At 54.1% G+C, this 25,352-nt stretch overlaps 1 protein-coding gene across 1 annotated transcript; it reads right to left on the reverse strand.

Moving 5' to 3' along the window:
• Positions 1–268: 268 nt before the first annotated feature.
• Positions 269–24,945, reverse strand: HS3ST6 (heparan sulfate-glucosamine 3-sulfotransferase 6). The gene is made up of 2 exons (XM_058816165.1): positions 24,587–24,945; positions 269–887 (listed from the first exon to the last, which is right to left on the reverse strand). Exons 1-2 carry the CDS (start codon positions 24,943–24,945, stop codon positions 269–271), a joined length of 978 nt encoding a protein of 325 aa, XP_058672148.1.
• Positions 24,946–25,352: the final 407 nt, after the last annotated feature.

A 25,352-nucleotide genomic window follows, 5' to 3' on the forward strand; every position in this document is an offset into this window, starting at 1 on the left:
CCCTGGACAATGATGACCACAGGCATCATTTGACCACAATGACCATGGGCATCCCTGGACAATGATGACCACAGGCATCCCCAGACCACGATGACCACAGACATCTCTGGACAATGATGACCACAGGCATCCCCAGACCATGATGACCACAGACATCTCTGGATCACAGTGACCACAGGCATCCCTGGACAATGATGACCACAGACATCCCTGGACCGCAGTCCTGGCAGCCCAGGTGCCAGCCCGGCAGCGTGCCCTGGGGATGGGCTCAGTCCCACCCAAAATCCTGCCCTGTCATCTGGTAGAACTTCATGTTGAAGGGTCTGTAAAACTCGCGCAGGCGCTGCACCACCTGCCCGTCGATGGTGGGGTGCGGCCGCCCCTTGGACTTGCCCAGACACCGGGGTTTGCTCCCCCCCTCGGGCTTCTTCAGGCAGGGAAAGCCCTTGGTCTCGTTAAAGTAGAAATGTCTGTCTGTCACCAGCCTCTGGAGCCCCAGGAAGTCCTGGACGCGGCCCATCTCCCCGGCAGGGTCGCTGACCAGCCTCTCCCCGCTGACGAACAGGAACCTGGAGAGGGGGAAGAACTGCAGCCAGTTCTCCAGGTGCTTGGCGTAGATGCCAATCCGCACCGCGCTCCAGCTGGTGTCGATCAGTCCCGTGCTGAGGTTTTTGAAGGCCAGGGCCTGGAAGCTGGGGATGGAGGGGTTTTTGGACAGGGTCTGTGTGTAGTCCGAGATGGCGCGGGTGACGGGGTCGCGCACCACCACGATCAGCTTCGTGTCCCGGGACATGTTGTGGATGCGCCGCGGGGCCTCCTTGGTCACAAAGTAGCTGGGAGTCTTCTCCATGGTGATCTGTCCATCCAGGGTCCGTGGCATCAGGCTCCTGAGGACAGACAGACACAGTCAGGGCTCAGCTGCTCCCACCTGATGTCTCAACGGGTGGGAACAACCCCAAAACCCAGAAATGCTCAGGGGCTTCCCAGCTGTGGCCGTGATATCATCTGAAAAATCCCTTTGCCGGGATCTTTTCTCCTGAGAAGCTGAGAGGCCTCAGAAATGAAATGCAAACAATGGTTATCTGCTGCTGTGGAATGCAACAGGTGCATCTGGGATTGGTCTCATGTGGTTGTTTCTAATTAATGGCCAATCACAGCTCAGCTATCTCAGACTCTCAAACACAAACTTTTGTTATTATTCCATTCCTATTCTTTTCCTTGCGAGCTTTCTGATTAAATCCTTTTCTTCTGTTCTTTTAGTATAGTTTTAATATATCATCAACTTTTAAATATAATATATATATATCATAAAATAATAAACCAGCCTTCTGGAACATGGAGTCGGATTCTCGTGTCTTCCAGACGAAGAGGAAGAGGCTGCCTGCAAACATCCACACCCAGCCACAGCCACATCTCCCCTTCCCTCCTGCCCCACCTTGTCACATCCCTCTGGTCATTTCTCATCTTTAAAACCCTTCCTAGGAGTCCCCGAGCTCCAGGCTCTCTGCCCACCTCAGCATTCCCTTTGTCCCCTCCAGTGTCCCTGGGAAGGAGCTCCCTGTCCCCCTGTCCCACCCTACAGGCTGCTGCTCCCCCTGGAATCCCTCCCCAGCCTTGCAAATCCCTCCTGCCCTTCTCCTGCCTGCTCCCGCCTCCATCCCAACACAAATATTTTGGGACGGGGCTGGTGTTCATCCCTGCCTCGAGTCAGATTTCATGTCCCCGTGGGATTGCAGAGGAAAATCCCGGGAAATCCCATCACGGAGGTGATGCCCAAGCACCAGCTGGGAACGGAGGTGCCCACCAAGGCTCCCTCCTCCTCCTCCTCTGCCTCCAGACAGGGAGCAGTTAAAGCCAGAAAAAGACTGTTTCCTTTTCAAAAGAAAGGCAGAAAAAAAAACCCCGGAGGGCCCAGCCATTGTGCTGGGTAAAATTCACTGCTCTGATTGTTCCCTCGTGCACTTTAATGAGGCATTAATTGCCGCAGAAATTACCCAGCCGTGTCACCCCGTGTGACAGAGCGGGTCCTCCCTGCCACCAGCACAGGCACCTGCCCCGCTGCCCCCCACAAAATCCCGGAATGTTTGGGAAGGTGTAGGAATATCGGGGGTAGGATGGTCGGGACAGACGGACACGAGAGATCTCTGCAGGCAGGTCGTGGGATTTGGGGTTTATTGCACAGGGCCTGGGTGCAGAGCCCTGCTGGGATTTGGGGTTTATTGCACAGGGCCTGGGTGCAGGGCCCTGCTGGGAGCTGCCACAGCTCAGAGCAGGCCCAGAGAAGAGAGGGGGAGAGAGGATGAGAGGGTGAGAGAGTAAAAACATAAGAGTAAAAGGGGTAAGAGCATAGAAAAGTAAGAGCTAAGAGTTCTTGTTACAGTACAATAAATCTTCTTCTATGTTGAATATTCTAATTCTCACTAACCAATCTAGTACAATATACAAATCCTACAGCATTTCCATACAGCCTGTAAGAATCATTACATTACCACACTGTGTTACATTTTAAACCCTACAAACTCCTCTTTGGGCCCCTTCTGCCAAGCTGTAGGGTCTGCTCTGACCCTTGGGCCTGTCTGCAAGCAGAGGGTGTTGTTCCATCAAAAGGGGATCACCTTCAGCTGGCCACACCATTGTTTTCTATTTGTTCAGTAACTAAGGGATCTCGAGGCTTGCTTTCATTTCAATCTCGCTTATAGTTTCCATATTCTCAAAATCTTTTGCCAGGCAATCATATTGATGAGGCTTTCTTGTTTCATCTTTCCCAACAGGAAGGGAGCTCACAGATGCCACCCCTGCCAGGGCAGGGACCCTTTCCACTGTCCCTCGGTGCCCCAAGCCCCATCCTGGCCCCGGGCACTGCCAGGGAGAGCCGGGGATTCTCTGGGAATTGCATCCCAGCGCTGGGGCTGTGCCTGGCAGGGAGCTGGGGACAGGGACAGGGCTGTGCCCAGCAGCATCTGCTCCTTATGTCATGGGGAAAGCTTGAGGTTTCCGGGATTTTTCCCCTGGACTCAGGAAAGAACATTTTATTAAAAGCATTTGTGAGCGACGCTGGGCCCGCACAGCTCCCTCCCCCAAACAAGAGCCAAAGCCATTTGTGGCTTCTCCCCCACTTTTATTTTAATTTTTGCACAGTGCCAGCGTTTTTAGAGGCATTTCCCATCCCTGGTGCCCTCACCTGGCAGCACAGCCCCTGCTTGGCACCAGTGGGTGCCCATGGATCCCAGGGCAGCCGCAGCTGCTTTTCCCATCATTTCCAGCGGTTTTCCCCAAATAACTGCACTCACCAGAGGCTGACTGACACAGCTCCTGCTGGGAATCGCCTTCCCAGCAGGGATTAGACCCATCCCTGTCCCAGAGCCCAGGAAAACCCACGGGATGGGGATTGGGATTCACTGGGAGCACAGCACAGCTCCACCACCCTCCTGAGGGCCTTCCCACCCAGCCGAGCATCCTGAACTTTAATCCCATGCAGGAAATGCCACCGGGCTTTCCAGGCTGCTCCACCAGCTTCTCCTGGCACCTTCCTGGGGCATCCATTCTGTGTGTCCTTGGGATTTCTGAACGGCTCCATCCTCACCCGACCCAGCCTGGCCCTGGACCCTTCCAGGGATGGGACAGGCACAGCCCCTCTGGAAATCCCCTCTTTATCTCTCCCTAACCCCTCCTATCCCTCCCTGTCCTGCACAGGGACATCCACACCCCCCACAGCTTAATTATAAGGTAATTAACAGAAGTTTTAATGAAAACCAGGGTTGGGAGGGGTCTCCCAGCAGCTCCTGTGGCTCTGATGGGTGCGGGGACCTCCATCCCTGAATTTCCCCATCCCAGGGACATCCCGGGATCCCCTCGGGAACAGCCATTAATTGTGCCACACCTCCTCTTCCTCAGCAGCCCCAGCTCCTGGCACAACAATTAAACATTTCACAGTTTCATTAACGCCCCAATACTTCCCCTAAATGAGCACAGTTAATTATTGATAACACCCAGCTCTGGCTCAAACCGGCAAAGAGCAGAGCCGGCTTTGCTGGGCTCCGCTTTAACCCAAACATTAGGAACGTTAATTAAATTTACAGTTAATTCTTCCTGACCCTCAGAAAGCACCCTGGGAATGCCAAGCAGTGCCTGCAGGTACAGGACACGGCACTGGGGAGCCTTGGAAGGAATTGGGATTTCCAGAGGAGGCTGTGTGCCCAGGAGGAGGGATAAAAACCCTTTTGCCTCTCTGTTAAGTGATAAATGTTTGTTTTTAATTAATAAAACTGGCACTTGAGAGGCATCTGAGCAGGGGTTTCCTGCACAGAGACATTCAACACATGAAAATGCTTCCTCGGTTAAGGTAACACGCAATAAATTACAGCAGACAAAATGATGATAAAAATGCAGAGAGCTGCATTAAGTAGTGATTAACAGCCACAGCAGGCAGGGAATCAAAGCAGACTTCAAAAACCGGGCCAACAGAACTTTCCAGAGTTAATTGCTTCATGATTCCGGATGGTTTTTGGAGCAGAACTCCTCCCAGCACCGATGGGGATGCACTCTCAGGAGATAAACAAGTCTCCAGCCCAAAGCATCGCTGAGTTATCACCCAGGGCAGCTCCAGCAGTTAAATTAACTCTATCCCAGCCCAAAGCAGGAGAGCAGCACAGGCTCTGCCAGGGAGGAATTTCCACATGGACACAGGTCCTGCCTGAGCTGGGAGAGCCCAGAACCCCAGACCAGCCACAGGTGGAAATGATGGGTGCTGTGGGGTCAAGGCTTGCATGTTCCATGTTATCACCAAAATGAGCAAAAAGGGGGATAAAAATCCCCCTCTCCACCACTATTTTTACAAAATGAGCCCTCACCAAAAAGCCCAGCCCAAAGGAGTGAAAAGCAGAGGTTTCTACCAGAGAGGGGACACAGCTGAGAGCTTTCTGCATGGCAAAGTGGCTCCTCCAGGCACTGGGATGGGGCTGGGGACAAACCCAGAGCAGCTCAGGGGTGACAGCTCCGCCAGCCCCAGGGTGGGCAGGGGACACCCCCAGCTCCAGGGTGTAGCCATGATATTTTCTGGAAAATCCTTTATTTAGGATTTTTTCTCCTGAGAATCTGAGAGGCCTCAGGAACAAAAAGGAAACATTGATTATCTGCTGCTGTGGAATGCAACAGGTGCATCTGTGATTGGTCTCGTGTGGTTGTTTCTAATTAATGGCCAATCACAGTCTGGCTATCTGGGCTGTCTCAGTCACAAACCTTTGTTATCATTTCTTTTTCTATTCTTAGCCAGCCTTCTAAAGAAATCCTTTCTTCTATTCTTTTAGTATAGTTTTAATGTAATATATAAATCAAAATAAATAAAATAAATAATAGATCAAACCTTCTGAAACATGGAGTCAACATTCTCATCTCTTCCCTCATCCTGGGACCCCTGCGAACACCCTCACACCAGGGGACACCCCGGGCAGGGTGACAGGCAGCAGGCCAGGGACAGAACCGTTTTTGTGTGAATGTAAAATAGTTTGGGACCGGGAAGGGCTCGGGACATCGATCCTGCAGGCAGAGCCCGGTGCCATCGGATCTGCAGAGGAATCCTGGCGGGGTTTATCACAGCCGGGTTTATCACAGCCGGGACAAGGCTGCCTTTGTGCCCACGGGGCTCTCCGGGTGTCACACTGGAGCTGCCAATGTAGATATCCACCTTCTCCTCCAGACAGCTCAAATTGCGGCCCCTCCGCTGGGGAAAAGGGTGCGAGGGGCAGGGACGGGAATTGCAGCCCCGAATCCCTGCTGGGCACTGCTGCGGGAATGGCCGAGCCCTGATCCCAAAAAAGGGGGGACAGATGTACTGAGCCCATCGCAGGGCTCTCCAGGACCTCTCCTTCCCACAGGAACCAGCGCAGGGCATAGAGGAGTGGACTGGGAGAGATGAACTGGGAAGGGATGGACTGGGATAAATGAACTGGGAAAGATTGAACTGGAAGGGATGGGGTGAGCTGGAGGGAAGAACTGGGAGGGATGAACTGGGAAGGGGTGAACTGGGAGGGATGGACTGGGAAATATTAACTGGGAAGGGGTGAACTGGGAAATATTATCTAGGAAGGGATGAACTGGGAAGGCATGAATTGGGAAGGGATGGACTGGGAAAAATTAATTGGGAAGGGATGGGATGAGCCAGAGGGAAGAACTCATAAGGGATGAGCTGGGAAGGCTGAGCTAGGAAGGGATGAACCGGGAAATATTAACTGGGAAGGGATGAACCAGGAGGGAAGACCTGGGAAGGATGAGCTGGGAAGGTGGAACATGGGAAGGGATGAACCGGGAGGGATGAGCTCCCCGAGCCGCCCGGGACCAAATTAGCCCACGTTCCTTTTTCCCCTAATTACCGAGCTGCTGCCCCTCGCCTTCCCCGGCAGGTCCTGGCAGAGCCCCCCCAGCGCTCCCCAGCCCCGAGCTGCCCCCATTATTTCTGATTCTTTCGCCGATTCACAAATGTGCAAATGAGGCCGCGGCTTCCCAATCAGGCCTGGCCGGGAGCTAATTGGCTTTAAGCAGGGAGCCCTGAATATGCTGATGAGGGCAGTAACAAGGCCGCGATGCGCTGGAAGGGGAGCCGAGCCCTGGGCTCCACCACGGGCTGACTGAGACACGTCAATTAACAGGCAGGCAGATAATTTATTAATGCTCCTTTGCGCCCCTCTGCCCTTTGCTCCTAATTACCGTTTGATACATCACACAGCGAGGGGCTCCGGCGGGTCGTGCTCCCAGCTGGGGCATCCCCGGGGGCTCCTCCTGCCCCCCAGAACCCCAAATTCCCCCCTCACCCCACAGAGCACCACAAGGGAGGGTCCCCAGCCCACACAAGGACCCCAAAGCTCTCCCAGTGCCACCCCTCGGGGTCCCTGGGCTGGGTTTGGGTGGACGAAGAGTCCCAGAGGAGGAGGAAAAGTGTGGGGGGGGGTTTGTGTCACCCCAACCCTCCCCGAGGAAAATGGGGACTGGCACATACCCAACCATGATGGGGCACTGAATCCCCAAACCCCTCAAGCCATGGGGCCTGGCCCGTGCCCACCCTGCTGTGACCCTGGGCTGTGCCCGGTGGGGACAGGGCTGCCCTGGCAGCTCTCCCTCCCTCTGGAATGGAGCCCCCAGCATGGCAGCCGCCAGGAATGTCCTCTCCTTTGAGCCGGAGGGAGGGGACAGCCTGTGCCAGGTGTCCTGCCCCTGACCCGGGCCAGCCCCGGGCTCTGATCTGGCCGTGACCCTTCCCAGCAGTGCCCGTGTGTCCCCTCAAACAGCTTGCAGATGAAGGAGCAACAGACTGGAGATGATTTATTCAGGAATTAAAGGTTCAGTACCCCCTTTAAAGGCTGTGCCTCGGCACTGTCAGCCTTCATTGCACACAATTAAAGGCCCTGCCTGCCCCAGCCCCCTCTCCTGCCTTCCAGGGGAAGGAAATCAAACAAAACCAACCCTCCCCAGCCCCGGGGGGCTCTGCTGAAGGACTCGGGAGCTCGGGAGTGGCCCTGAGCTCCTGCTCCAGCCTGGGAAGCCGCTCCAGCCCCGTTCTCTGCTCGGGATGGGGGATGGAGCTCTTGGGTTTGGTCCCCGTTCACAGGAGGGGATGCTTGGGGTTGGAGTGCTCAAAGTAAAGCAAAGGCTGTTCCTGCAGCTGGAGCTGCTCTGGAGAGGATTTATCCCTCCTGCTGGTTGTCCCTCATCCTGGTTATCCCTTCTCCTCTTTATTCCTCCTCCTGGTTATCCCTCCTTCTGGTTATTCCTCCTCCTGGTTATCCCTTCTCCTGGTTATCCCTTCTCTTTATTCCTCCTCCTGGTTATCCCTCCTTCTGGTTATTCTTCCTTCTGGTTATTCCTCCTCCTGGTTATCCCTTCTCCTTGTTATCTCTCATCCTGGTTATCCCTTCTTCTCTTTATTCCTCCTCCAGGTTATGCCTCCTTCTGGTTATCCCTTCTCTTGATCTCTCCTCCTGGTTATTCCTCCTGGTTATCACTCATCCTGGTTATCCCTTCTCCCCTTTAATCCTCCTCCTGGTTATCCCTTCTCCTCTTTACCCATCCTCCTGTTTTATCCCTCTGCAGCAATCTCGACCCCTGCAGGAGCTCAATCCCAGCCCAGCTCCAGTTTCGCTGTCCCACCTGGGTGGGGAGATGATGGGACAACCTGGGGAGATGGGATAACCCCGGCTCGGTGGGATGGATCCAATCCCTCCCCTCCCAGCCCCACGGTGGCTCCAGCAGCAGGAATTCAATGAAAAACTTCCTTCCTCTAAGAAAGAAAGGGAAGGAACCCGCTGGCAGCGGCGGCGCTGGGATAATCCCTTTGCAAGGCAGTAAATTTCCCTGCAGCTCCCCCGGCAGTAATCCGGGGGATTATTGCACCTTTCAGCACGGGCAGCCTTTACAGAGCCTCTCCCCTCCCCGTGGATCTGGTGCTTTATGACCTGACCTGCTGTGTGAGCAGGGGAAACACAAATTACCCTCCTGTGAACCTGCAGCACAGACACTGGTGACAGATTTTATCCCCCTGGGAACCGGGGTCCTTGGGAGTGCCGATAAATAAGGGAAAATTGTTCTTGGAGCTGCTGGGGAGGGAGGGGACCCCACTAACCCTGACTAGCCCAAGGTTTCTTTAAAAAAAAAGGCAAAAAATATTCCTGACACCACTCTGTCTAAAGATCTTGGTTTCAATTACAAATTTTAAAATTACACTCATTAGTTCTCACTAAATTATCCCCTCACAGCAACAGGCTGGTCCTGCCTGGTTTCCCACCTTGATGGAGGAGAGGAAAGGCATAAAAGGGTCACAAAAATCACTGGGGCTTCCAGGTGTACAGTTTACAGTTACACAGACAGCAGAAATAGGAATTCTTCCATCTCCTGATGCTTGGCTGAGCAGAAGGAAAAGGGAGGGAGGGACCCTTTGCACTACCCCAGGTTCCTCCAACCTGGTCTGGGACACTGCCAGGGATCCAGGGGCAGCCACAGCTGCTCTGGGCACCTGTGCCAGGGCCTGCCCACCCTCCAGGGAGGGATTTATTCCCAAAATCCCATCCATCCATCCATCCATCCATCCATCCATCCATCCATCCATCCATCCATCCATCCATCCATCCATCCATCCATCCATCCATCCATCCCAGGGGACACTCCCTGGAGTCACTCCCAGCCCACCAACTCCCAGCTAATTAGCCCAGCCTAATTAACAAGGGCAAGACGCCCATCCCCTCTCTGGCTGTGGCTCCCAGGGGTCCCTCCCTGTCCCAGTCCCGGGGTGCAGCCAAAGAATTCCTGCCCAAGCCGGTGCCGCAGGTGCGGGAGCAGCAGGGAGGAAGGAAGGGAGGAAGGAAGGAAGGAAAGGAGGAGGAGGAGGAGGAGGAGGAGGAATTGCCCACACATGTCAGGCAGAGGCAGCCCCTCCCGCTGCCCCATTGACAGCTGCCCTGATTTGCTCAGCAGCTGCTGACGGGCAGCAGACAAGTCCCCAGAGCCATGAATAATTTCAGGCTATTTGTGTTTATTTGATCTCGGGATGGGGCCGAGCCCGGAGCAGCCACGGCAAGGGGCGGCCGGGCTCTCCAGATGGCCCCGAGGCCACCGTGGGCAGGGCTGGGGGTCCCCTGGCTGTCCCCTCCCTCACCCTGCTCCTGCACAGCCAGGGCGAGCAAGAATTTCACCTAAATCAAAATGGATTTCTACCCTGGAAAATTTCTACTTTGCCTCACCCCAAACCTGCTCCCCTCACCCTGGGGGTTCACAGGGAAAGCATCACCCCAAAGCCCTGTCCTGGCCACCCTCGGCTGCTGTGTCCCCAGAGCAGCTTGTGCCTCTCTCAGCCACATCCCACCCGTGTCCCACCCAGCTCAGGCTGCAGCAGCTCCTCTGTGCCCTCTCCTCTCCTCTCCTCCAAACCCCAAACTGGTTTTTGTGCTGTTTGTCTCGGGCCTGATGCTGTCACGCTGCTCTCCTTGGGATGGAAAAGGAAAATGCATCCAGTTTTCCACAGAAACAACACAGAATCCTCATCTGGGTCAAATTTGTAATCCGGCCTGAGGGAAGATGGGAAACAAATTTAGCTTTTTTTTTTTTTTTTTTTTTTTTTTTTTTGTGACTATCAGAAAAAGCCTCATTTCCTGGCAGGGAGCTTCACCCACCGCCTGGCAGGGATGGGAGCCAGCATCCCCAAACTCCTCTGTGCCATCCCATCCCAGTGGGAGGGAAATGGGAGAGGAGCCCCAGCATGGAATAAATTATTCTGGTCTCCTTAACCTGCTCAGCCCCTCACCCTGCCCCAGGTAAAGGAGCAGCCCCCCAAATCCACGTGGGAGGTTTGGGAATGTGGGGATGCTGCTGCCCAGCTGGTCCCCAGGTGAAGGAAATCCCCCCTGAGCAGGGAGCTGGGCTGGATTATGCACTTTGCAGCACAAAAAAAAGGGAAATCTGTTCCTCCAGCCATGGCCAAAGGGACTGTGGAGATGTTGGGAAGGCTTAGGAATGTCCCAGGAGAGGCTGGACAGGGCTTGGAGAACCTGGGACAGCAGAAAATGTCCCTGCCCTTGGCTCTGGATGGGCTTGAAGGTCCCTCCAACCCAAACCATGCTGGAATTCCAGGATATCCTGAATTTTCTGCAGCTCCCAGAGCTCTGGGTGAGCCCCAGGTGATGGAGACAGGGGCTCCATCTGTCCTGTCAGGGCTCCCTCCCTCCCTGTTCCAGCAGGAACAACTGGGAATTCTCTAACAAAACACTTGTTTCCACTGGAAAAGCCTCACTTTGTGGCAACTTTGTGGGAAAGAACTGCATTTTGCTTATTTTTAGCCTGGTTTCCTAAGGAAGTGTGGCTGGAGCAATCACACGCTCCGTCTGTCTGTCTGTCTGTCCAGCTGTCTGCCCTGTCAGATCCCACCAGCCCATTCCAGCTGGATTTGAGGGAGGAGGAGGATTAAAAATAGGAATTCTTGCACATTTCCATGGAAAGCTGCAGCTGAGTGGTGGCCAGGACCCCGTGAGGAAAACACCCCAGGATCGGGTAAATCCATGGAAAAACCCCCTGGGATCAGATAAATCTATTTTCCCAATGAGGAAAACACCCCAGATCAGGTAAATCCATGGGAAACACCCCAGGATCAGGTAAATCCATGTTCCCAATGAGGAAAACACCCCAGGATCAGGTAAATCCATTTTCCCAATGAAGAAAACCTCCTGGGATCAGGTAAATCCATTTTCCCAATGAGGAAAGCACCCAGGAATCCTGCTGCAGGATTAAATTCAAATATTGGTGAATTAAAGTCCTCCTGAAAAGTGACCTTGCAGCAGATTGGTTTTTCCCTGCCCAGCAGCAGCTTTAGAATAAAACAACACAACCCCAACCCTTCTTTGGGCATTCCCAAATAGTTTTTTTCTCCCCACCTAGTTGTTGTGAAAATTTTAGATAAGAAAACGTGTTGGGTAAAAATATTCAATTCCCCACAGCCTGCAGAGCCTCATCAAAAATCCATTTGAAGTATTACTCTCAAATCCCTCATGGCAATGGGATATTTTAAGGTCAGTTAAACTTATTATTCACTCAAGATTTGTTTTCAGGTCCCTGCATATTTCAAACAGATTTTCCCCTCATCTCTAACCCAACTCTGTTACAAAAAGCCCTTTCCTCCTCCCCCCTCCTTTTTTTTTTCTTTCCTGAAAAGAAAAAAAAGTTGTCAAAAGAAAAGATCCTAATCAAAAACAGCTTCTGAAGCCTTAAAAGCTGCTACAGTTTGTACTTGTTACCCAAAAACACTGAGCTATCTGCAGATCCCTAAATCCCCTGGCTCCCAGAACACTGAATGGAGCCGTGCTGGAAAAGGGGAATTAACTCCAATTTGTTTTTCTTATTTGCAATTCATTTCCTTGCAACAGGCTTTAGACACAGGTTTCATTTTTTTTCTCCCTTTCCTCAAACAAGGAAAAGAAGCAACTTCCAAACCTGCGGCCTGGGTTATTTTGGGATTATTTAGGATTTCCAGCTTGATGCAACTGCAGTTTCTGCTTCTACTATGCCCTTGCCCTCACAGGTATTTTGGTTGGGTTTTTTTTACATAAAAGTCACCTAAAAATACAATTTTTATGTTTTCCCTGAACCACAAATCTCCTTTTTCAGAATGGAGAAGGGAAAGCTCCAGGGAGAGCTCAGAGCCCTTCCAGGGCCCAAAGGGGCTCCAGGAGAGCTCAGAGGGACTGGGGACAAGGCATGGAGGGACAGGACACAGGGAATGGCTTCAGAAAAGGGCAATTTGGGTGGGATATTGGGGGGAATTCCTGGCTGGCAGGGTGGGGAGGGACAGGGATGGATCTGCAGAGCAGCTGTGGCTGCCCCTGGATACCTGGGATGCCCAAAGCCAGGGCTTGGAGCAGCCTGGGATGGTGGGAGGTGTTGGGATTGGAGCTGGAGGAGCTTTAAGGTCCCTCCCAACCGATCCAGTCTGGAATTCCCTGATCCCATGGAAGTTCCAGGGCCTTCGGTGTCAGCCCAAGCACGGCCAGATGTGCAGGGCTCTCCCAAAGCCATCCCCAGATGTGCAGGGCTGTCCCCCAAAGCCATCCCCAGATGTGCAGGGCTGTCCCCCAAAGCCATCCCTGGATATTTAATCTCTCTCTCTCTGGGGTGTGAGGGTCAGGCCAGGGATTTCCATGCAGATCCCACAAACCTTCCCTGCTTTCCCCATCCCCTTTTATCGAGGCTGTAAATCCCCAGGCACTCCCAGGTGACCCCTCATTGCCCATTTGTGTCTCTGAGCAGATCCCAGCCCCGTTCTCCCTCCTCCCCACAGCCAAGGGGACCTGCTGGGAGCCACCCCAGGCTCTGCTGCCCCTTCTTGCCCCAGCCAAGCCATCTCTGGGCATCTGTGCCTCAGCTGCAGCGTGGCAGCCCGAGGAGAGGGCCAGGAGTGATGCGGGAAGAGGAGAAAAAAGGGTTTGGACGGGTCTGTTCCTCATGTGAGCCTCGCTGCTCGCAGCCTTTGATTGCCACACAAATAAGAGATGGAAACTCACTGCAGGCACAGGAATTAATTAACGGGGAGAAGAAAGGAGCATCGGCCTGTTGGAGGCCTGGCATCAATTCCCAGGCGGGTTTTGAAGCGGCAGCAGCTCCCCTTGTTCTCTGAGGGCTGCTCCCCTCTGTTCTGCACGGGGACAGCACTGTGGGGCTCGTCCTGGGCTGGGCAGGACAGACCTGCCTGGCTATGGGGCACCAGCAGCACCTCCAGCTCCTGCTGCTCCCTCCTGGCTTCATCTGACCTGCTGAGCTCCTCAGACCACAGGAACCACCATTCCTCACTGGGCTGCCAGCGTGGTCTGGGGGTTTTCGTGGTCTGGGAGGTGATTTGGGGATTTTTTATGGCCTGGGAGATGGTTTGGGTTTTTTTTTTTTTTTTTTTTATGGCCTGGGAGATGGTTTGGGAGATGTTTACATCTCCAAATGGCTTCCTAACCTCTGTTGCTGAAGTTTTTCTGCAGGTGAGAAGATCATGAACCATCTCTCTTGTATGGCAGGAAGGAATCTGTCTCCATGTTCTTAGAAGGCTAATTTATTATTTTAAGATACTATATTATATAGTATTCTTATATATTATATAGTACTATATATTACTATATATTATATAGTATATTCTTATATACTAATCTATAGTAAAGAATACAGAAGGGATACTTACAGAAGGCTAAAAGATAATAAAGAAAACTCGTGACTCTCTCTTCAGAGTCTGACACAGCTCGATCGTAATTGGCCAAAGAGTGAAATCAACTCACACCAGAATCCAAGGAAACAATCTCCAACCACATTCCAAAGCAGCAAAACACAGGAGAAGCAAATCAGATCATTATTGTTTCCCTTTTTCTCTGAGGCTTCTCAGCTTCCCAGGAGAAGGATCCTGGGCAAGGAGATTTTTGCAGAAAATGTGACTGTGACACACCTGCAGCCCAGTTCCAGCCCAAACTGGGATTGTGCACAAGCACAGCTGTGCATGCTCACATGGGCCAAGGTTCTCCTGTCCCTGGAACAGTTTTCTTGTCTTCAGGACTTGCTGGCTTCGAGCAAGAACTGAAACTCCCCCTGTGCCAAGGCTCCATGGCTCAAAAATTATCAAATCCCTGGGGATTCTGAATTAAATCAGAGGAGCTCCCACCCTGTCCTCCACCCAGATCGTGCTTTAATTTCTTCTCAGCTGCATGCAGAGAGTGAGATCTGTCCCTGAGAGCTCCCCAGTGATCCCAGAGGGTCTCACAGCCAGGTTTCTGTCCACAGAGCCCTGCCCAGCCCTGCACCCATCAGCAGTGGGGTCAGGGCTGGGTACATCACACACACACAGCTCAGCGTGGAACTCATCAGCCCTGGGTGTCAGGAACCAGAAACCCCCCACAGCCAGGCGTGTGCTGACACTCGCAGGAATTTGTTTGGTTGTGGCGCTGACATGAGGCTCACACAGCTGGGCACAGCTGGAATTAGGTGCTCACTGAGCCTCTGAGCCTTCATTTAAAGGCATTTTGCCCAGAAAAAAAAATGTTTAGAAAAGGTCTTGCACCATCAGAGTGATTAATGGTGAAAGGAATCTCCCCTGGCCAGTGTCTGCTCAGTAATTCAAGTTTTATGAGCTCTAACATGAGCGAGGCCTGGGTGTGATCCCTGCTCAGCCCCGTGCATGCAGGGCACCCTCACACGCTCCTGATCCTCCTCAAAGCAGCCAAAGATGAATTTTTAATATTCACACCAGGACCAGAGCAAGGCTGTCCCTCATTATCTGCCTTGTAACGAGACGGGGATCAAACACAGAGCGGTGGCACAGTGACACCAGCCCCACACATCCCCTCTGATGGCACAGGGGGTAATTAACTGCCATGTCACACTCAGGCTAACGAGGGTGACCTACTGGGGGTCCCAGCCCTGTCCCCTGCCCTGGGGATCCATCCATCCATCCATCCATCCATCCATCCATCCATCCATCCATCCATCCATCCAAAATGAGCTCTGAGCTCCCCAAACTCCCTCACACCAGCTCCAAACAAACCCCAAAGCCAGGGACAGCCAGGATCCCAAAAAAACCCTGGGGGACCAGAGCAGGACAGTGCCTGAGCACAGCAGGTGAAATCCCCAACCCTAACCCAAAGCACCACTCAATGAAGAAGAAGATGAAGAAGAAAGATTAGTTATTGTCTTAAAACTTGTATCTCAACTCTCTATATATTACTATATTCTAAAACTTGAAGTTTTTGACTCTGTGCTATGACACACTTCTAACCAACTGCACACTTGCAATCCTGATGTTATCTATCAATTCTGGAATTTTCTCCAGGGCCTCAGGACAAACTCAGTGCCCTCCTGGGAGTCAGTCTGTCAGCACAGAAATCTAAAAATCCCAATACCCAGAGCTCCAATCGTGCAGGGCCTTTCCCGGGCTGATGCAAGCCCTGTGTCCCACCCCATGGAGCAGGATGGGGACACCTGTGTCCCTGTCCCATGGGCTGTGTCCTATGGGCTGTGTCCCTGTCCCATGGGCTGTGTCCCTGTCCCACTGGCAGCAGCCCATCCCATCCCATCCCATCCCATCCCACCCCATCCCAGCCCCTTTCCCGGCTCCTTTGTGTCCCGGCGGATGCGGGTTTGTCACGCTCGGGGCTCGGGCACTGCGGGGGGACATTCTACCCGGCTTTTCATGCACACAAACCCTGCCTGCCCTCAACAAAACCCAAACCTCGCCTCAAAGTCCTTGGCAGCGGCCCCTCGAAATTTTTCTCAGGCTTGTGTGGCTCTGGGGGATGACTTTGGGAAGCAGAGAAGCGACAGAGGAAAAATAAAGCCCCCTCCCCTGTACCGCCAGGCTGGCGCTTGCAGGAAAAGGGGGGACAGCCCTGGAGAGACTGTGGCACGCTGGGGACAGCGGGGACAGCAGTGTGACAGCAGTGTCCCCACGGACAGCAGTATCCCATCCTCAGACAGCAGTGTGCCCTGGCACAGCAGTGTCCCCTCCCCGTCCCCAGGCACTATCAGCACTGAGCCATCACGCTGACAGTGACAAGTGGCCGATCGATGGCACTGACCGAGCCCCCCCCCCCCGAGAATTGCAGGATTTCTTTGGCCGCCACTTAAGGGACAATTCCTGCCTGGCAGGGTGGCCCTGGAGGGGACATTTGTCACTCGGAATTACCGGGGACTCAGGCGGGATGGGGCAGGTGGGGACAGGGAAACATTCGGGCACAGAAGCCTCCAGAGAGGGGAAAATAAAATCAAATTAAATAATCTGTGGAGCTGGCAGAGGCATTTCGGGATCCTGCCCCGATGGTGCTTTGATTTCACCCCCAGAATGAATTATGGACTTGTGGAATCATGGCTGGAAAAGCCCTCTAAGATCACCCAGTCCAGCAATCCACAGGGCTGTCAATCCCCTCAGGGATGGGGACTCCACCCTGCCCTGGGCAGCTGTGCCAGGGCTGGGCAGCCCTTCCAGGAAGGAATTCTCCCTAAAACCCCACCCTGAGCTGCCCTGGCCCAGCCTGAGGCCGTTCCCTGTGCTCCTGTCCCTGTTCCCGGCTGTGCCCTCCTGGCAGGAGCTGTGCAGAGCCACAAGGGCCCCCTGATCCCCCTTTGCTCCAGGCTGAGCCCCTGCCCGGCTTCTCAGGGATCCTGCAGCCCCTGCCCAGCTCTGTTCCCTTCCCTGGCCACGCTCCAGCCCCTCCATGTCCTTCCTGCCGTGCCCAAATCTGTCCCCAGAGCTGAGCCAAGCCCTGGGACAGGTTTGGGATGGCTTTGGGATGGTTTTGGGACAGGCTTGGGGTGGCTTTCAGACAGGTTTGGGACAGTTTGGGGATGGCTTTGGGATCAGTTTGGGGCAGGTTTGGGATGGCTTTGGACAGGTTTGGGAAGGCTTTGGGATCGGTTTGGGATGACTTTGGGATGGCTTTGGGGCAGATTTGGGATGGCTTTGGGATCAGTTTGGGATGGTTTTGGGATCAGTTTGGGACGGTTTTGGGATCGCTTTGGGACAGGTTTGGGATGGCTTTGGGACAGGTTTGGGATGGCTTTGGGACGGGTTTGGGATGGCTTTAGGGTAGGTTTGGGATAGCTTTAGGATGGCTTTGGGACAGGTTTCGGATGGCTTTGGGATGGCTTTGGGACAGGTTTGGGATGGCTTTGGGACGGGTTAGGGATGGCTTTAGGATAGGTTTGGGATGGCTTTAGGATGGCTTTGGGACAGGTTTGGGATGGCTTTGGGACAGGTTTGGGATGGCTTTAGGATGGCTTTGGGACAGGTTTGGGATGGCTTTGGGATGGCTTTGGGACGCCGCGGCTCTGGAGCAGCTGGGAGGTTGCACAAGGCAGGAGCAGAGCCGGGATGTGCCCCCCGGGGACGGGCCCTGTCACTTGCCTTGGCCCTTCCCATCAATCACCGCCGCCTGCTTTTATTTATTTATTTTATTTTATTTGCATAACGCGGCTGCGAATTTGCGAGTTCCCGGCTGGATCAGCCTGGAGGGTGTGGATGGGGCAGGGGAGGGGACGCCAATTCTTCACTCCAGCTACAGAAAAGCCCTCCAGGTGTGCCCGGGGCCAGGTGTGCCACACACAGCTCAGGGGCTCGGTGATAAATCAGCAGCAAAGTGGTCAATGAGCCTTTCCCTGCCCAAGGAGCTTAACAAGGTCGCAGCCTTGTTCTCCCCACACTAATGAGCGCAGGTTCCTAATAAGACCTCAGTGACAAGTGACTGTATGAATGTAATTCCCTCCTGCTCCTGATCAATTCTGTGTGCTAAGATGCAGAGCAGCCCCGGGGGCGTGGGAGGCTCCTGCCACCCCTCGCTGTGAGCTGCTGGCAGGGAGAGAGGAGTTTATTACGACATTTCCTTGGTGGAGCCCGGCAGCTCATCCCACTCCCAAAGTGCTGCTCTCATCCCAGGCTGCCTGAAACATCCCGTGCTGGGGCTTTAACAGCCCAGATGGTGAATTTTTCTGAATTTCAGCCATTTCCCCTGCATTTCAATCTAGGACCAGCACTCCCTGAGCTCCAGGTCAGGGCACAGCCTGTGGTGGAGCAGGGACGCTCTCCATGGCTCTGCACCATCCCAGCCAGGCAAACCTGGCTCATCCCTGCTCTCCATGCACCATCCCAGCCATGCAAACCTGGCTCATCCCTGCTCTCCATGCACCATCCCAGCCATGCAAACCTGGCTCATCCCTGCTCTCCACCAGCCCTGGTACCACACACAGAGCTGGACACTGACCCCGAGTCCTGGGGTGACCTACAGGACCCCACAGCTCCCCTGTGCCCTGTCACAGTCCCAGTGCCACATCCAAATTTCCATCTCAAACGAGTCAGAGTCACTCACTGCAGGGATGCATGAATAATTTGGAGGATTCCTGTGATCTGAGCTGTCTCTGAGCAGAGAAGGAGGGGAAGTCCAAGGAGCTGCTGTGAATGTCCCACTCAGGACCATCACCACAAAAGGTGAGTGTGTAAAACCTGAGCCAAGATCTCAACCCTGCCACGGGCAAAGCTCAGGGCTGCGACCACCACGAGTTTGTCATGGTGGGATTGGGGGATCTGGGCTGTTCCTCATGAATTTGGGGAGGCCCTGGCACAGGTGCCCAGAGCAGCTGTGGGTCCCTGGCAGTGCCCAAGGCCAGGCTGGGCATTGGGGCTTGGAGCAGCCTGGGATGGTGGAAATGTCCCTGCCATGGCAGGGTGGGATGAGCTGATCTTTGAGGTGCCTTCCAACACAAACCATCCCATGAATTCCCACAGGAAAGGGAAGACTCATCTGAAACCACTGCATGGACCAGCCCTGGCTGCCTTCACCCCCCAGAGCAGGCTTCCAACCAGGCGCCACAGAAGCCTCTCAGAGCATCCCTGTGCTCCTCACTTTAATATTTTGGCCATCCCAAGAGCCGGGATGTGGGGAGGGAACTGCCAGGATCAGGTTCCACCCTGTTCCCAGAGTTCTGTCCTGCAGACAAGGAGCATCCATGTATCCATCCATCCATCCATCCATCCATCCATCCATCCATCCATCCATCCATCCATCATCTGTTTGTCTGTCCACCCACCCATCCATCCATCCATCCATCCATCCATCCATCCATCATTCATTCCCATCCCTAATCCAACTCTCACCCATCTGTCCATCCATTCCTGTCCATCCATCCATCCATTCCTCATCCCTCCATCATCCATCCATCCCTGATCCATCCATCATTCATTCCCATCCCTAATCCAACCCTCACCCATCCATCCATCCATCTCTGTCTGTCCGTCCATCCATCCATCCATCCATCCATCCATCCATCCATCCATCCATCCATCCCTGATCCATCTATCATTCATTCTCATCCCTAATCCAACCCTCACCCATCCATCCATCCATCCCTCATCCCTCCCTCCCTCTCTCTGACACCCCCAGCTCCCTAAGCAGGAGGATTTCCACAGCCCTTTGAAAAGCCATTTAGAGCTAAGTCTCGGCATTAAACCTGGCCTTTCCCCGGGCAGCTTTTCAATCTCTGCCCGAGCCTGTTGCAGCAGAAAGTTTTTGAAAAGGTCAGGAGGAAGCTTTTAAGCATCTTTGCCAATTAAGTGCTGGAACCCCCTCCCCGCCGCCAGAGCTGCCCGTCTCCATCCCAGGGGAAGGTAATTACTGTTTTATAAATAAGCTTTGAACTCTCTTAAGTAATTGTCTCTCCTTGCATGAAAGCACCCTCTAAATCCACCGGCCTTTTCCACCTTCTGTCACTATCAAGAAAAAATCCCGGGAAAAAAAATCCACCTAATGCCTCGCAGGAGAAACTCCCAAACTTTCCTTTACACTGCAGTGATTATTTCTCCAAGCTTTCAGTAATTCCACTAACAGAAGCCTTGTGGCTTTCCCGGCTCTTGGTGAATTTTTTTGGCAATATTTGACATATTTTCAAAACTTCCCTGGAGTTACATGGACCAAAAAAAAAAAAAAAAAAAAAAAAAAAAAAAAAAAAGCCACGCTTCAATATTTCAATTTCTACCCCCTGAGGTTACAACAAGAAAAAGGACAGGAATGAAGAAGCCTTTTCCAAAGGTATTCATTCCCATAATGTTATTTTTTTTTAATCTAGCCCTGTGATTTCTGGGTGTGTTTAAGCAGCCTGGGATAGAAATCCTGGCAGATGTGAAATCCTTAACCCCTGCACACCCCCTGCCCAGCCCGGGTGCAATCCCCCCATTTATTTAACAGAGCAGAGACAGGGAGAGCATTCCTGAGGCGGGGAGACCAGCTCCTTCCACGCTGCAAGTCGCAGCTTTTATCCCCAAAATCCCAGCCAACTTTAACACGCAGCTCCAATCGCTCGGGCCTGACACGATCTGAGCAGCAGCACAAGGAAAACCCGACTTCATTTCAGCCTGCAGGCTGAGCCAGGCTCAAATTCAGGCCCAAACTCAGGCCCCCAAACCTGCTTGGCTCAGCAAGAAGCACTTGATGGGACCAGGAAGAAAACCTGGCCGGGTGGAAATCAAGGAATAACATGAAATTGGGGGGCAGGAGGGTTGAGCTCCTCCTCACCCCATCCCCGACCCCCCAAATCAGGACAGGCACAGCCCCTGTCCCTCCCCACCCGCAGCAGTCCCTGCCTGGGAGCTCTTTAAATGGTTTCAAATGTTAATTCCTCATCGTGGCAGTAAAAGCTATTTTTAATCCCACGTGAAAGCAGTTTGCAGAAACCCAAACTTTGCGCGAATTATGGATTGTTTCCCAAGTGCTGGGAGCAGAAGACAGGGGCACATCATCAGGGAGACCCATCCGGCTGCCCAGAGCTTAAACCTGGTCCTAAGGGTAGGGCTGGGGCTAAAACAGCGCATAAAAGCCGATCCAAAACACTCCACCTTCAATAAAAGCTTTAGTGTATCTTGTTCTTAGTTAAAATCAGCTTTTTCTCAGGTTTCCCGCATGTTCTCTTTGTACTCGGGGTTTCATTTCCCAAACACGGGGGTGAGGATCCGGCAAGCTGAGACAGAAAGGTCTCACTTGTGAATGGAAGCGCAAAAAAAGGAGAAAAGATCGCAAAGAAATAGAGGCGAGAAGCTGCGGGGCCGAGCGTCTGCGAGCGGCCCGGGAGAACAAGGGCGGCTCTGAGTCCATCACGAGGGGAGATTAGCGGTGCCAAGGAATAAAGATAACGTCCCGGAGCAGCCCGAGCATCGCCAGCCCGGATTCCTTTGTCCGTCCCCACCTTTGCGCTTCCCAAAAGGAAAGCCAAGCCAAGCTCGCCCTGCAAGCGGTGCCAAATCGCAGCCCGGTGGCTCCGGAGGAGCCGCTGCCATTCAGCAGGGCTATAGAGTGTCGCGATCTGTCTGTGCGATCACAACACACACAAAACCCCCTCCGGGCACCCACTCAGCCGCACTTTTCAGCTGCCAATAACGCCGCCGGCAAAAGTCAAAAGAGCAGCGCCGCAGCCGCGTCCTGCCCCTGCCGCTCAGAGCGGCTGCGAGGTTCCGAGATAACAAAGTCTGCCTCGAGAAATGCTGGAAGCCTTTCAAGAGCGCTGCGAGCTCCCGTGAATGGGGCTGGGGAAGGGGAGGGGGCGAAGCCCGCGGGCCGGGGAAGGGCTCTCTGCTCCCCCCGCACCTTCCCGCAGGTGCTGCCGAGCTGGGACGGCCCAGCAGCAGCGCAGGGGGATGAGGAGCCCCACGGAGAGTTTCTGCCTCCTCATGCCAGCTTCCGTGTTGGATGGGACGGGGAAATTACAATGAAAAGTTAAATCTGGCCTCGGAGTGTCTCGCAGCTCTGGGCTGGCTCTGCAGGGCCTGAGGATGCTCGGTGAGATCGCAGCCCCTCGTGTCCCTCTGGCTGCAGAGGGACAATCACCGGACATCCCATGGTACTTTTAAATACTTCTGATGCAAACTGTATGAAAATTGAGGATCCTTTACAATCCCTACAGATTGTAGGAGCTCAATCCCAGGGACACGCGGGGTGCAGAGAGCCCTGGCCCAGCACCGTTCCTGCCCAAACCTTCCTTTGGCCCTTGGGAAAAGCAGGAGGATGGGATGGAAGAGAGGGACAGGGACCCCAGATCTCACAGGGAAACCCGAACCAGAGGAAAAGCCCATCCACACTGAGCCACGGGAGAAGCCCATTCACACTGAGCTGATGCTGCCACAAACCCCTTCACCCCATAAATGTTGTTTTCCTCCATCCCCACAGGCAGGACCTGGCCCCACACCTTCACAGGTGCTCCAAGTTTTGCAATGGATTTCTGAATCTCACCCCAAACCGCTCGGATTCAATTCAGTTTTTACCTGCATTCCCACAAAACACCACAGACAGTCCCCACAGGGGGCCCCCACACCCCAAACTGCAGCAGACACCCCAGCATCCTCTCTTCTTTTTATTTAAGTTTCCTTCAAGCAGCACGGAGTGCCAAAAAAATTAAAATTGTGTTTTGCTTGAGGAGAAAGCATCCCATCATGCTTGGATCAGCCATTAAATCATTTATGCTGCAGCCTCCAAAAGGTGTCTAATCTTCTCCGAATTAGCTAAAGCTGTAGCAACTCAAGGAATTCTGTAGGAGAAGCTTTTGCAGAACATTTTCTTTTCACTGCTACTCCAAAACCAAGGGGGGCTTTGGGCCATTTCAAATTTAAATTGAATAAAGCAATCCAGAAAGAATAACTTATTTCAGTCAGTAATTTACAACAAACTGCTCATCACCCACGAGGAGATGCTCCTGCCAGAGCAGGGAAATCACTACGGGACAGAGCAACAAAATAATTCTGGAGTGATATTTCCAAGGGAATTCTTCTTCCACATTAACTCAAAACAAGCAACAACCTACAGGTGCCTTCGGGCCAAATATCTTGGCGTGAGAAGCACTTGGTGTAATTTCGGTTTCCTAGCAAGTTCAAATATTTTAAAAATGTTTACGCCACTTTGGAGATATCCATAGGAAAAACCCGATTTTCTGTCCAACTCCTCTTCCCCTCCACTGCAGCACAACCCAGCTTTAAACATTTAGCTCTGTCTGGCTTTGCCGGGGATAAAATCCCTCGGTACTGCGAGGTCTTGTGAGAAGACAAAACAAGAGGCAGAGAGGAGAGGAAGCGAAGGGAAATGCTTGTGTGTGTGTGTGATTAAAACCACACTTTATGCAGAGTTCAGTGAAACATCTCCCGATTTTTGCCTCGCCCCGGAGGATGCAGATTCTCCCCAGCCCAGAAAACCTTCCCCGCTCCGTTTCCCCAAATTTACCACAACCACATGCGGGATCAGCCCGATCCTGGTGTCAGGCCAGGCTCCCTGCGAGCGCTTCCAGCACTAAAACCCGCGGCAGAGCCATCCAAACTCAGATTTATTTCTGCTCCTTCTCTGAGCTCCGTCCTGCGAGCCTCCCGAGCGATATGAAAGCGTTCGATCTTCCCTTCCCCGCTTTAATTATGCGCTCGCAGTCATTAAAGCCCCATTCTGCCGAGCAGCGAGAGCCAGCTCGCAGCCCTCGCCCCAAAAAAGATTGGCGATCATCATTATTGCTCCTGGAGCGGCGCGGAGCCGAGGAACGAGCTCGTAAATCACGGCAATATTAATGCGGCCGTAAAAATGAGCGCCGCTACTTACTGGGGTTTGAAGGTGTGCTAAGTCGTAACTTTACAGCCCCAGATGTGGGCTCGGAGAGCTGAAAGTCTGCGGGTAAAATTACCGCTAAAATGACTCTTGCCATTAAAGACGCTGATTTTTCACAGGTTGTTACTTGGGCGAGGGCTGGGAAGCCGCAGCCTCCCCCAAAGGATGGAGAGAGAGAAACGCGGGGCTCGGGGAGAGCGGGATGGGAGGCAGGAAGGACAGCAGAGCTGCTCCTTTGATTATTTTCAGATGTTTCCCCGAGAACACCACGGCGCTTTCATACATCGACACGTTTGGATTGCCGTCAGAATAACGGGGCAGATTCAGATTCCACCCCCGGCTTCCAGGGAGTTATCGCTGCCGACCGCCTTGGCCCAGCGCTCCGGAGCTGGCCGGGAGACGGAGTTTAATACGCTCCACATGCACAGTAGCTGCTCCTCCGAACGCTTTATCGCCCCAAGAGCTCAATCCCATGGAAACCCTCAAAAAACAAAACCCTTGGATCGCTCCAGCTCTGCCCTTTGCCCAAGGGGATCCCACGGACTCGCTCAGGATCAAGCCCGAGGTCCTCGCTCATTTCTGTTTTTCAGAAACCACACCAATAAAACAATTCCTGAAGGAGCGCGGTGGGGAGACGGGGGCACGGCTGGGCGTAAAGGACTAAAGGTTAAAACCTCGAAGCCTGCGGAGTGAAACGAGCGCAGTTCTGCTGCCGCTTTCGTCCCTGGCCGGGCGGGATGCGGGACGGAAGGTGTGGGGACAGGGAGGGACACGGGGACAGGGACACCGCTTACCACACGCGGCAGCCCCCCAAAAGCAGCCCCAACCGTGGCGAGGCTCGGAGCTGCCCCCCGGACCCCCTTTCTCTCCCGGGACCCGCCTGTTGCGGACCTACCACATCCCAAGCCGTGCGGCAATTAACAGCGCGCTAATTACCGACCCCCTCGGCCCTCCTAACACCGCCGCATCCTCACCTGTACCAGCGCAGCCCCTTCTCGTAGCACCTGTCGAAGAAGTGGGGCTCGGCGCCCACCGCCCGCACCCCGGGGTGCGCCCGCAGGAACTCGAGCAGCGCCCGCGTCCCGCCCTTCTTCACGCCCACGATGATGGCCTGGGGGAAGCGGCGGCTGCCGCCCCCCGCGCCCCCCGCGCCCGCCGCCGCCTCCCCCGGGCCCGCGGGCAGCGCGGCGGGCGGCGGCAGCAGCGCGGGCGACAGCGGCTCGCAGGGCCCGGGCAGGCAGGACAAGAAGTAGGTGAAGAACAGGATCATGGTGAGGAGCAGCGAGGCGCCGCGGCCCCCGGCGGCTCCCAGCAGCCGCCCGCTACATCCCATCGGGGGCCGCGCATCCCGCGCCCCCCGCCCGGCCCCGCGGCCCCCCGAGCTCCCCCCGGCCCGGCCCGGCCGCGCCGCCCCCACGCGGGGCGGGGGAGGGCGAGGACACGCGCGTGGGGCGGGGAAGGGACGGGGAGGGGATTGGGAGCGGGGAGGGGGCGCGGCACGCGCGGGGTCCCCGCGGGGATTGGGGATGGGGGATTGGGGATTGGAGACTGGGGATCGGGGATTGCGGATTGGGGGATCGGGGATTTGGGGATTGGGGATTGGGGATTGGGGATTGGGGATCGGGGATTGGGGATTGGGAATTGCGGATTGGGGATTGGGGATTGGGGATTGCGGATTGGGGATTGGGGATTGGAGATGGGGGATCGGGGATTTGGGGATTGGGGATTGGGGATTGCGGA

Source organism: Ammospiza caudacuta, chromosome 17, assembly GCF_027887145.1.
Source record: "Ammospiza caudacuta isolate bAmmCau1 chromosome 17, bAmmCau1.pri, whole genome shotgun sequence".
Lineage (NCBI taxonomy): Eukaryota > Metazoa > Chordata > Aves > Passeriformes > Passerellidae > Ammospiza > Ammospiza caudacuta.

Excerpts from the sequence above, each read along its gene's own strand:
- HS3ST6 (XM_058816165.1), bottom strand. The coding sequence starts at position 24,945 with ATGGGATGTAGCGGGCGGCTGCTGGGAGCCGCCGGGGGCCGCGGCGCC. Across the intron at positions 888-24,586 it reads AAGGGGCTGCGCTGGTACAG|GAGCCTGATGCCACGGACCC; the intron begins GTGAGGATGCGG and ends GTCTGTCCTCAG.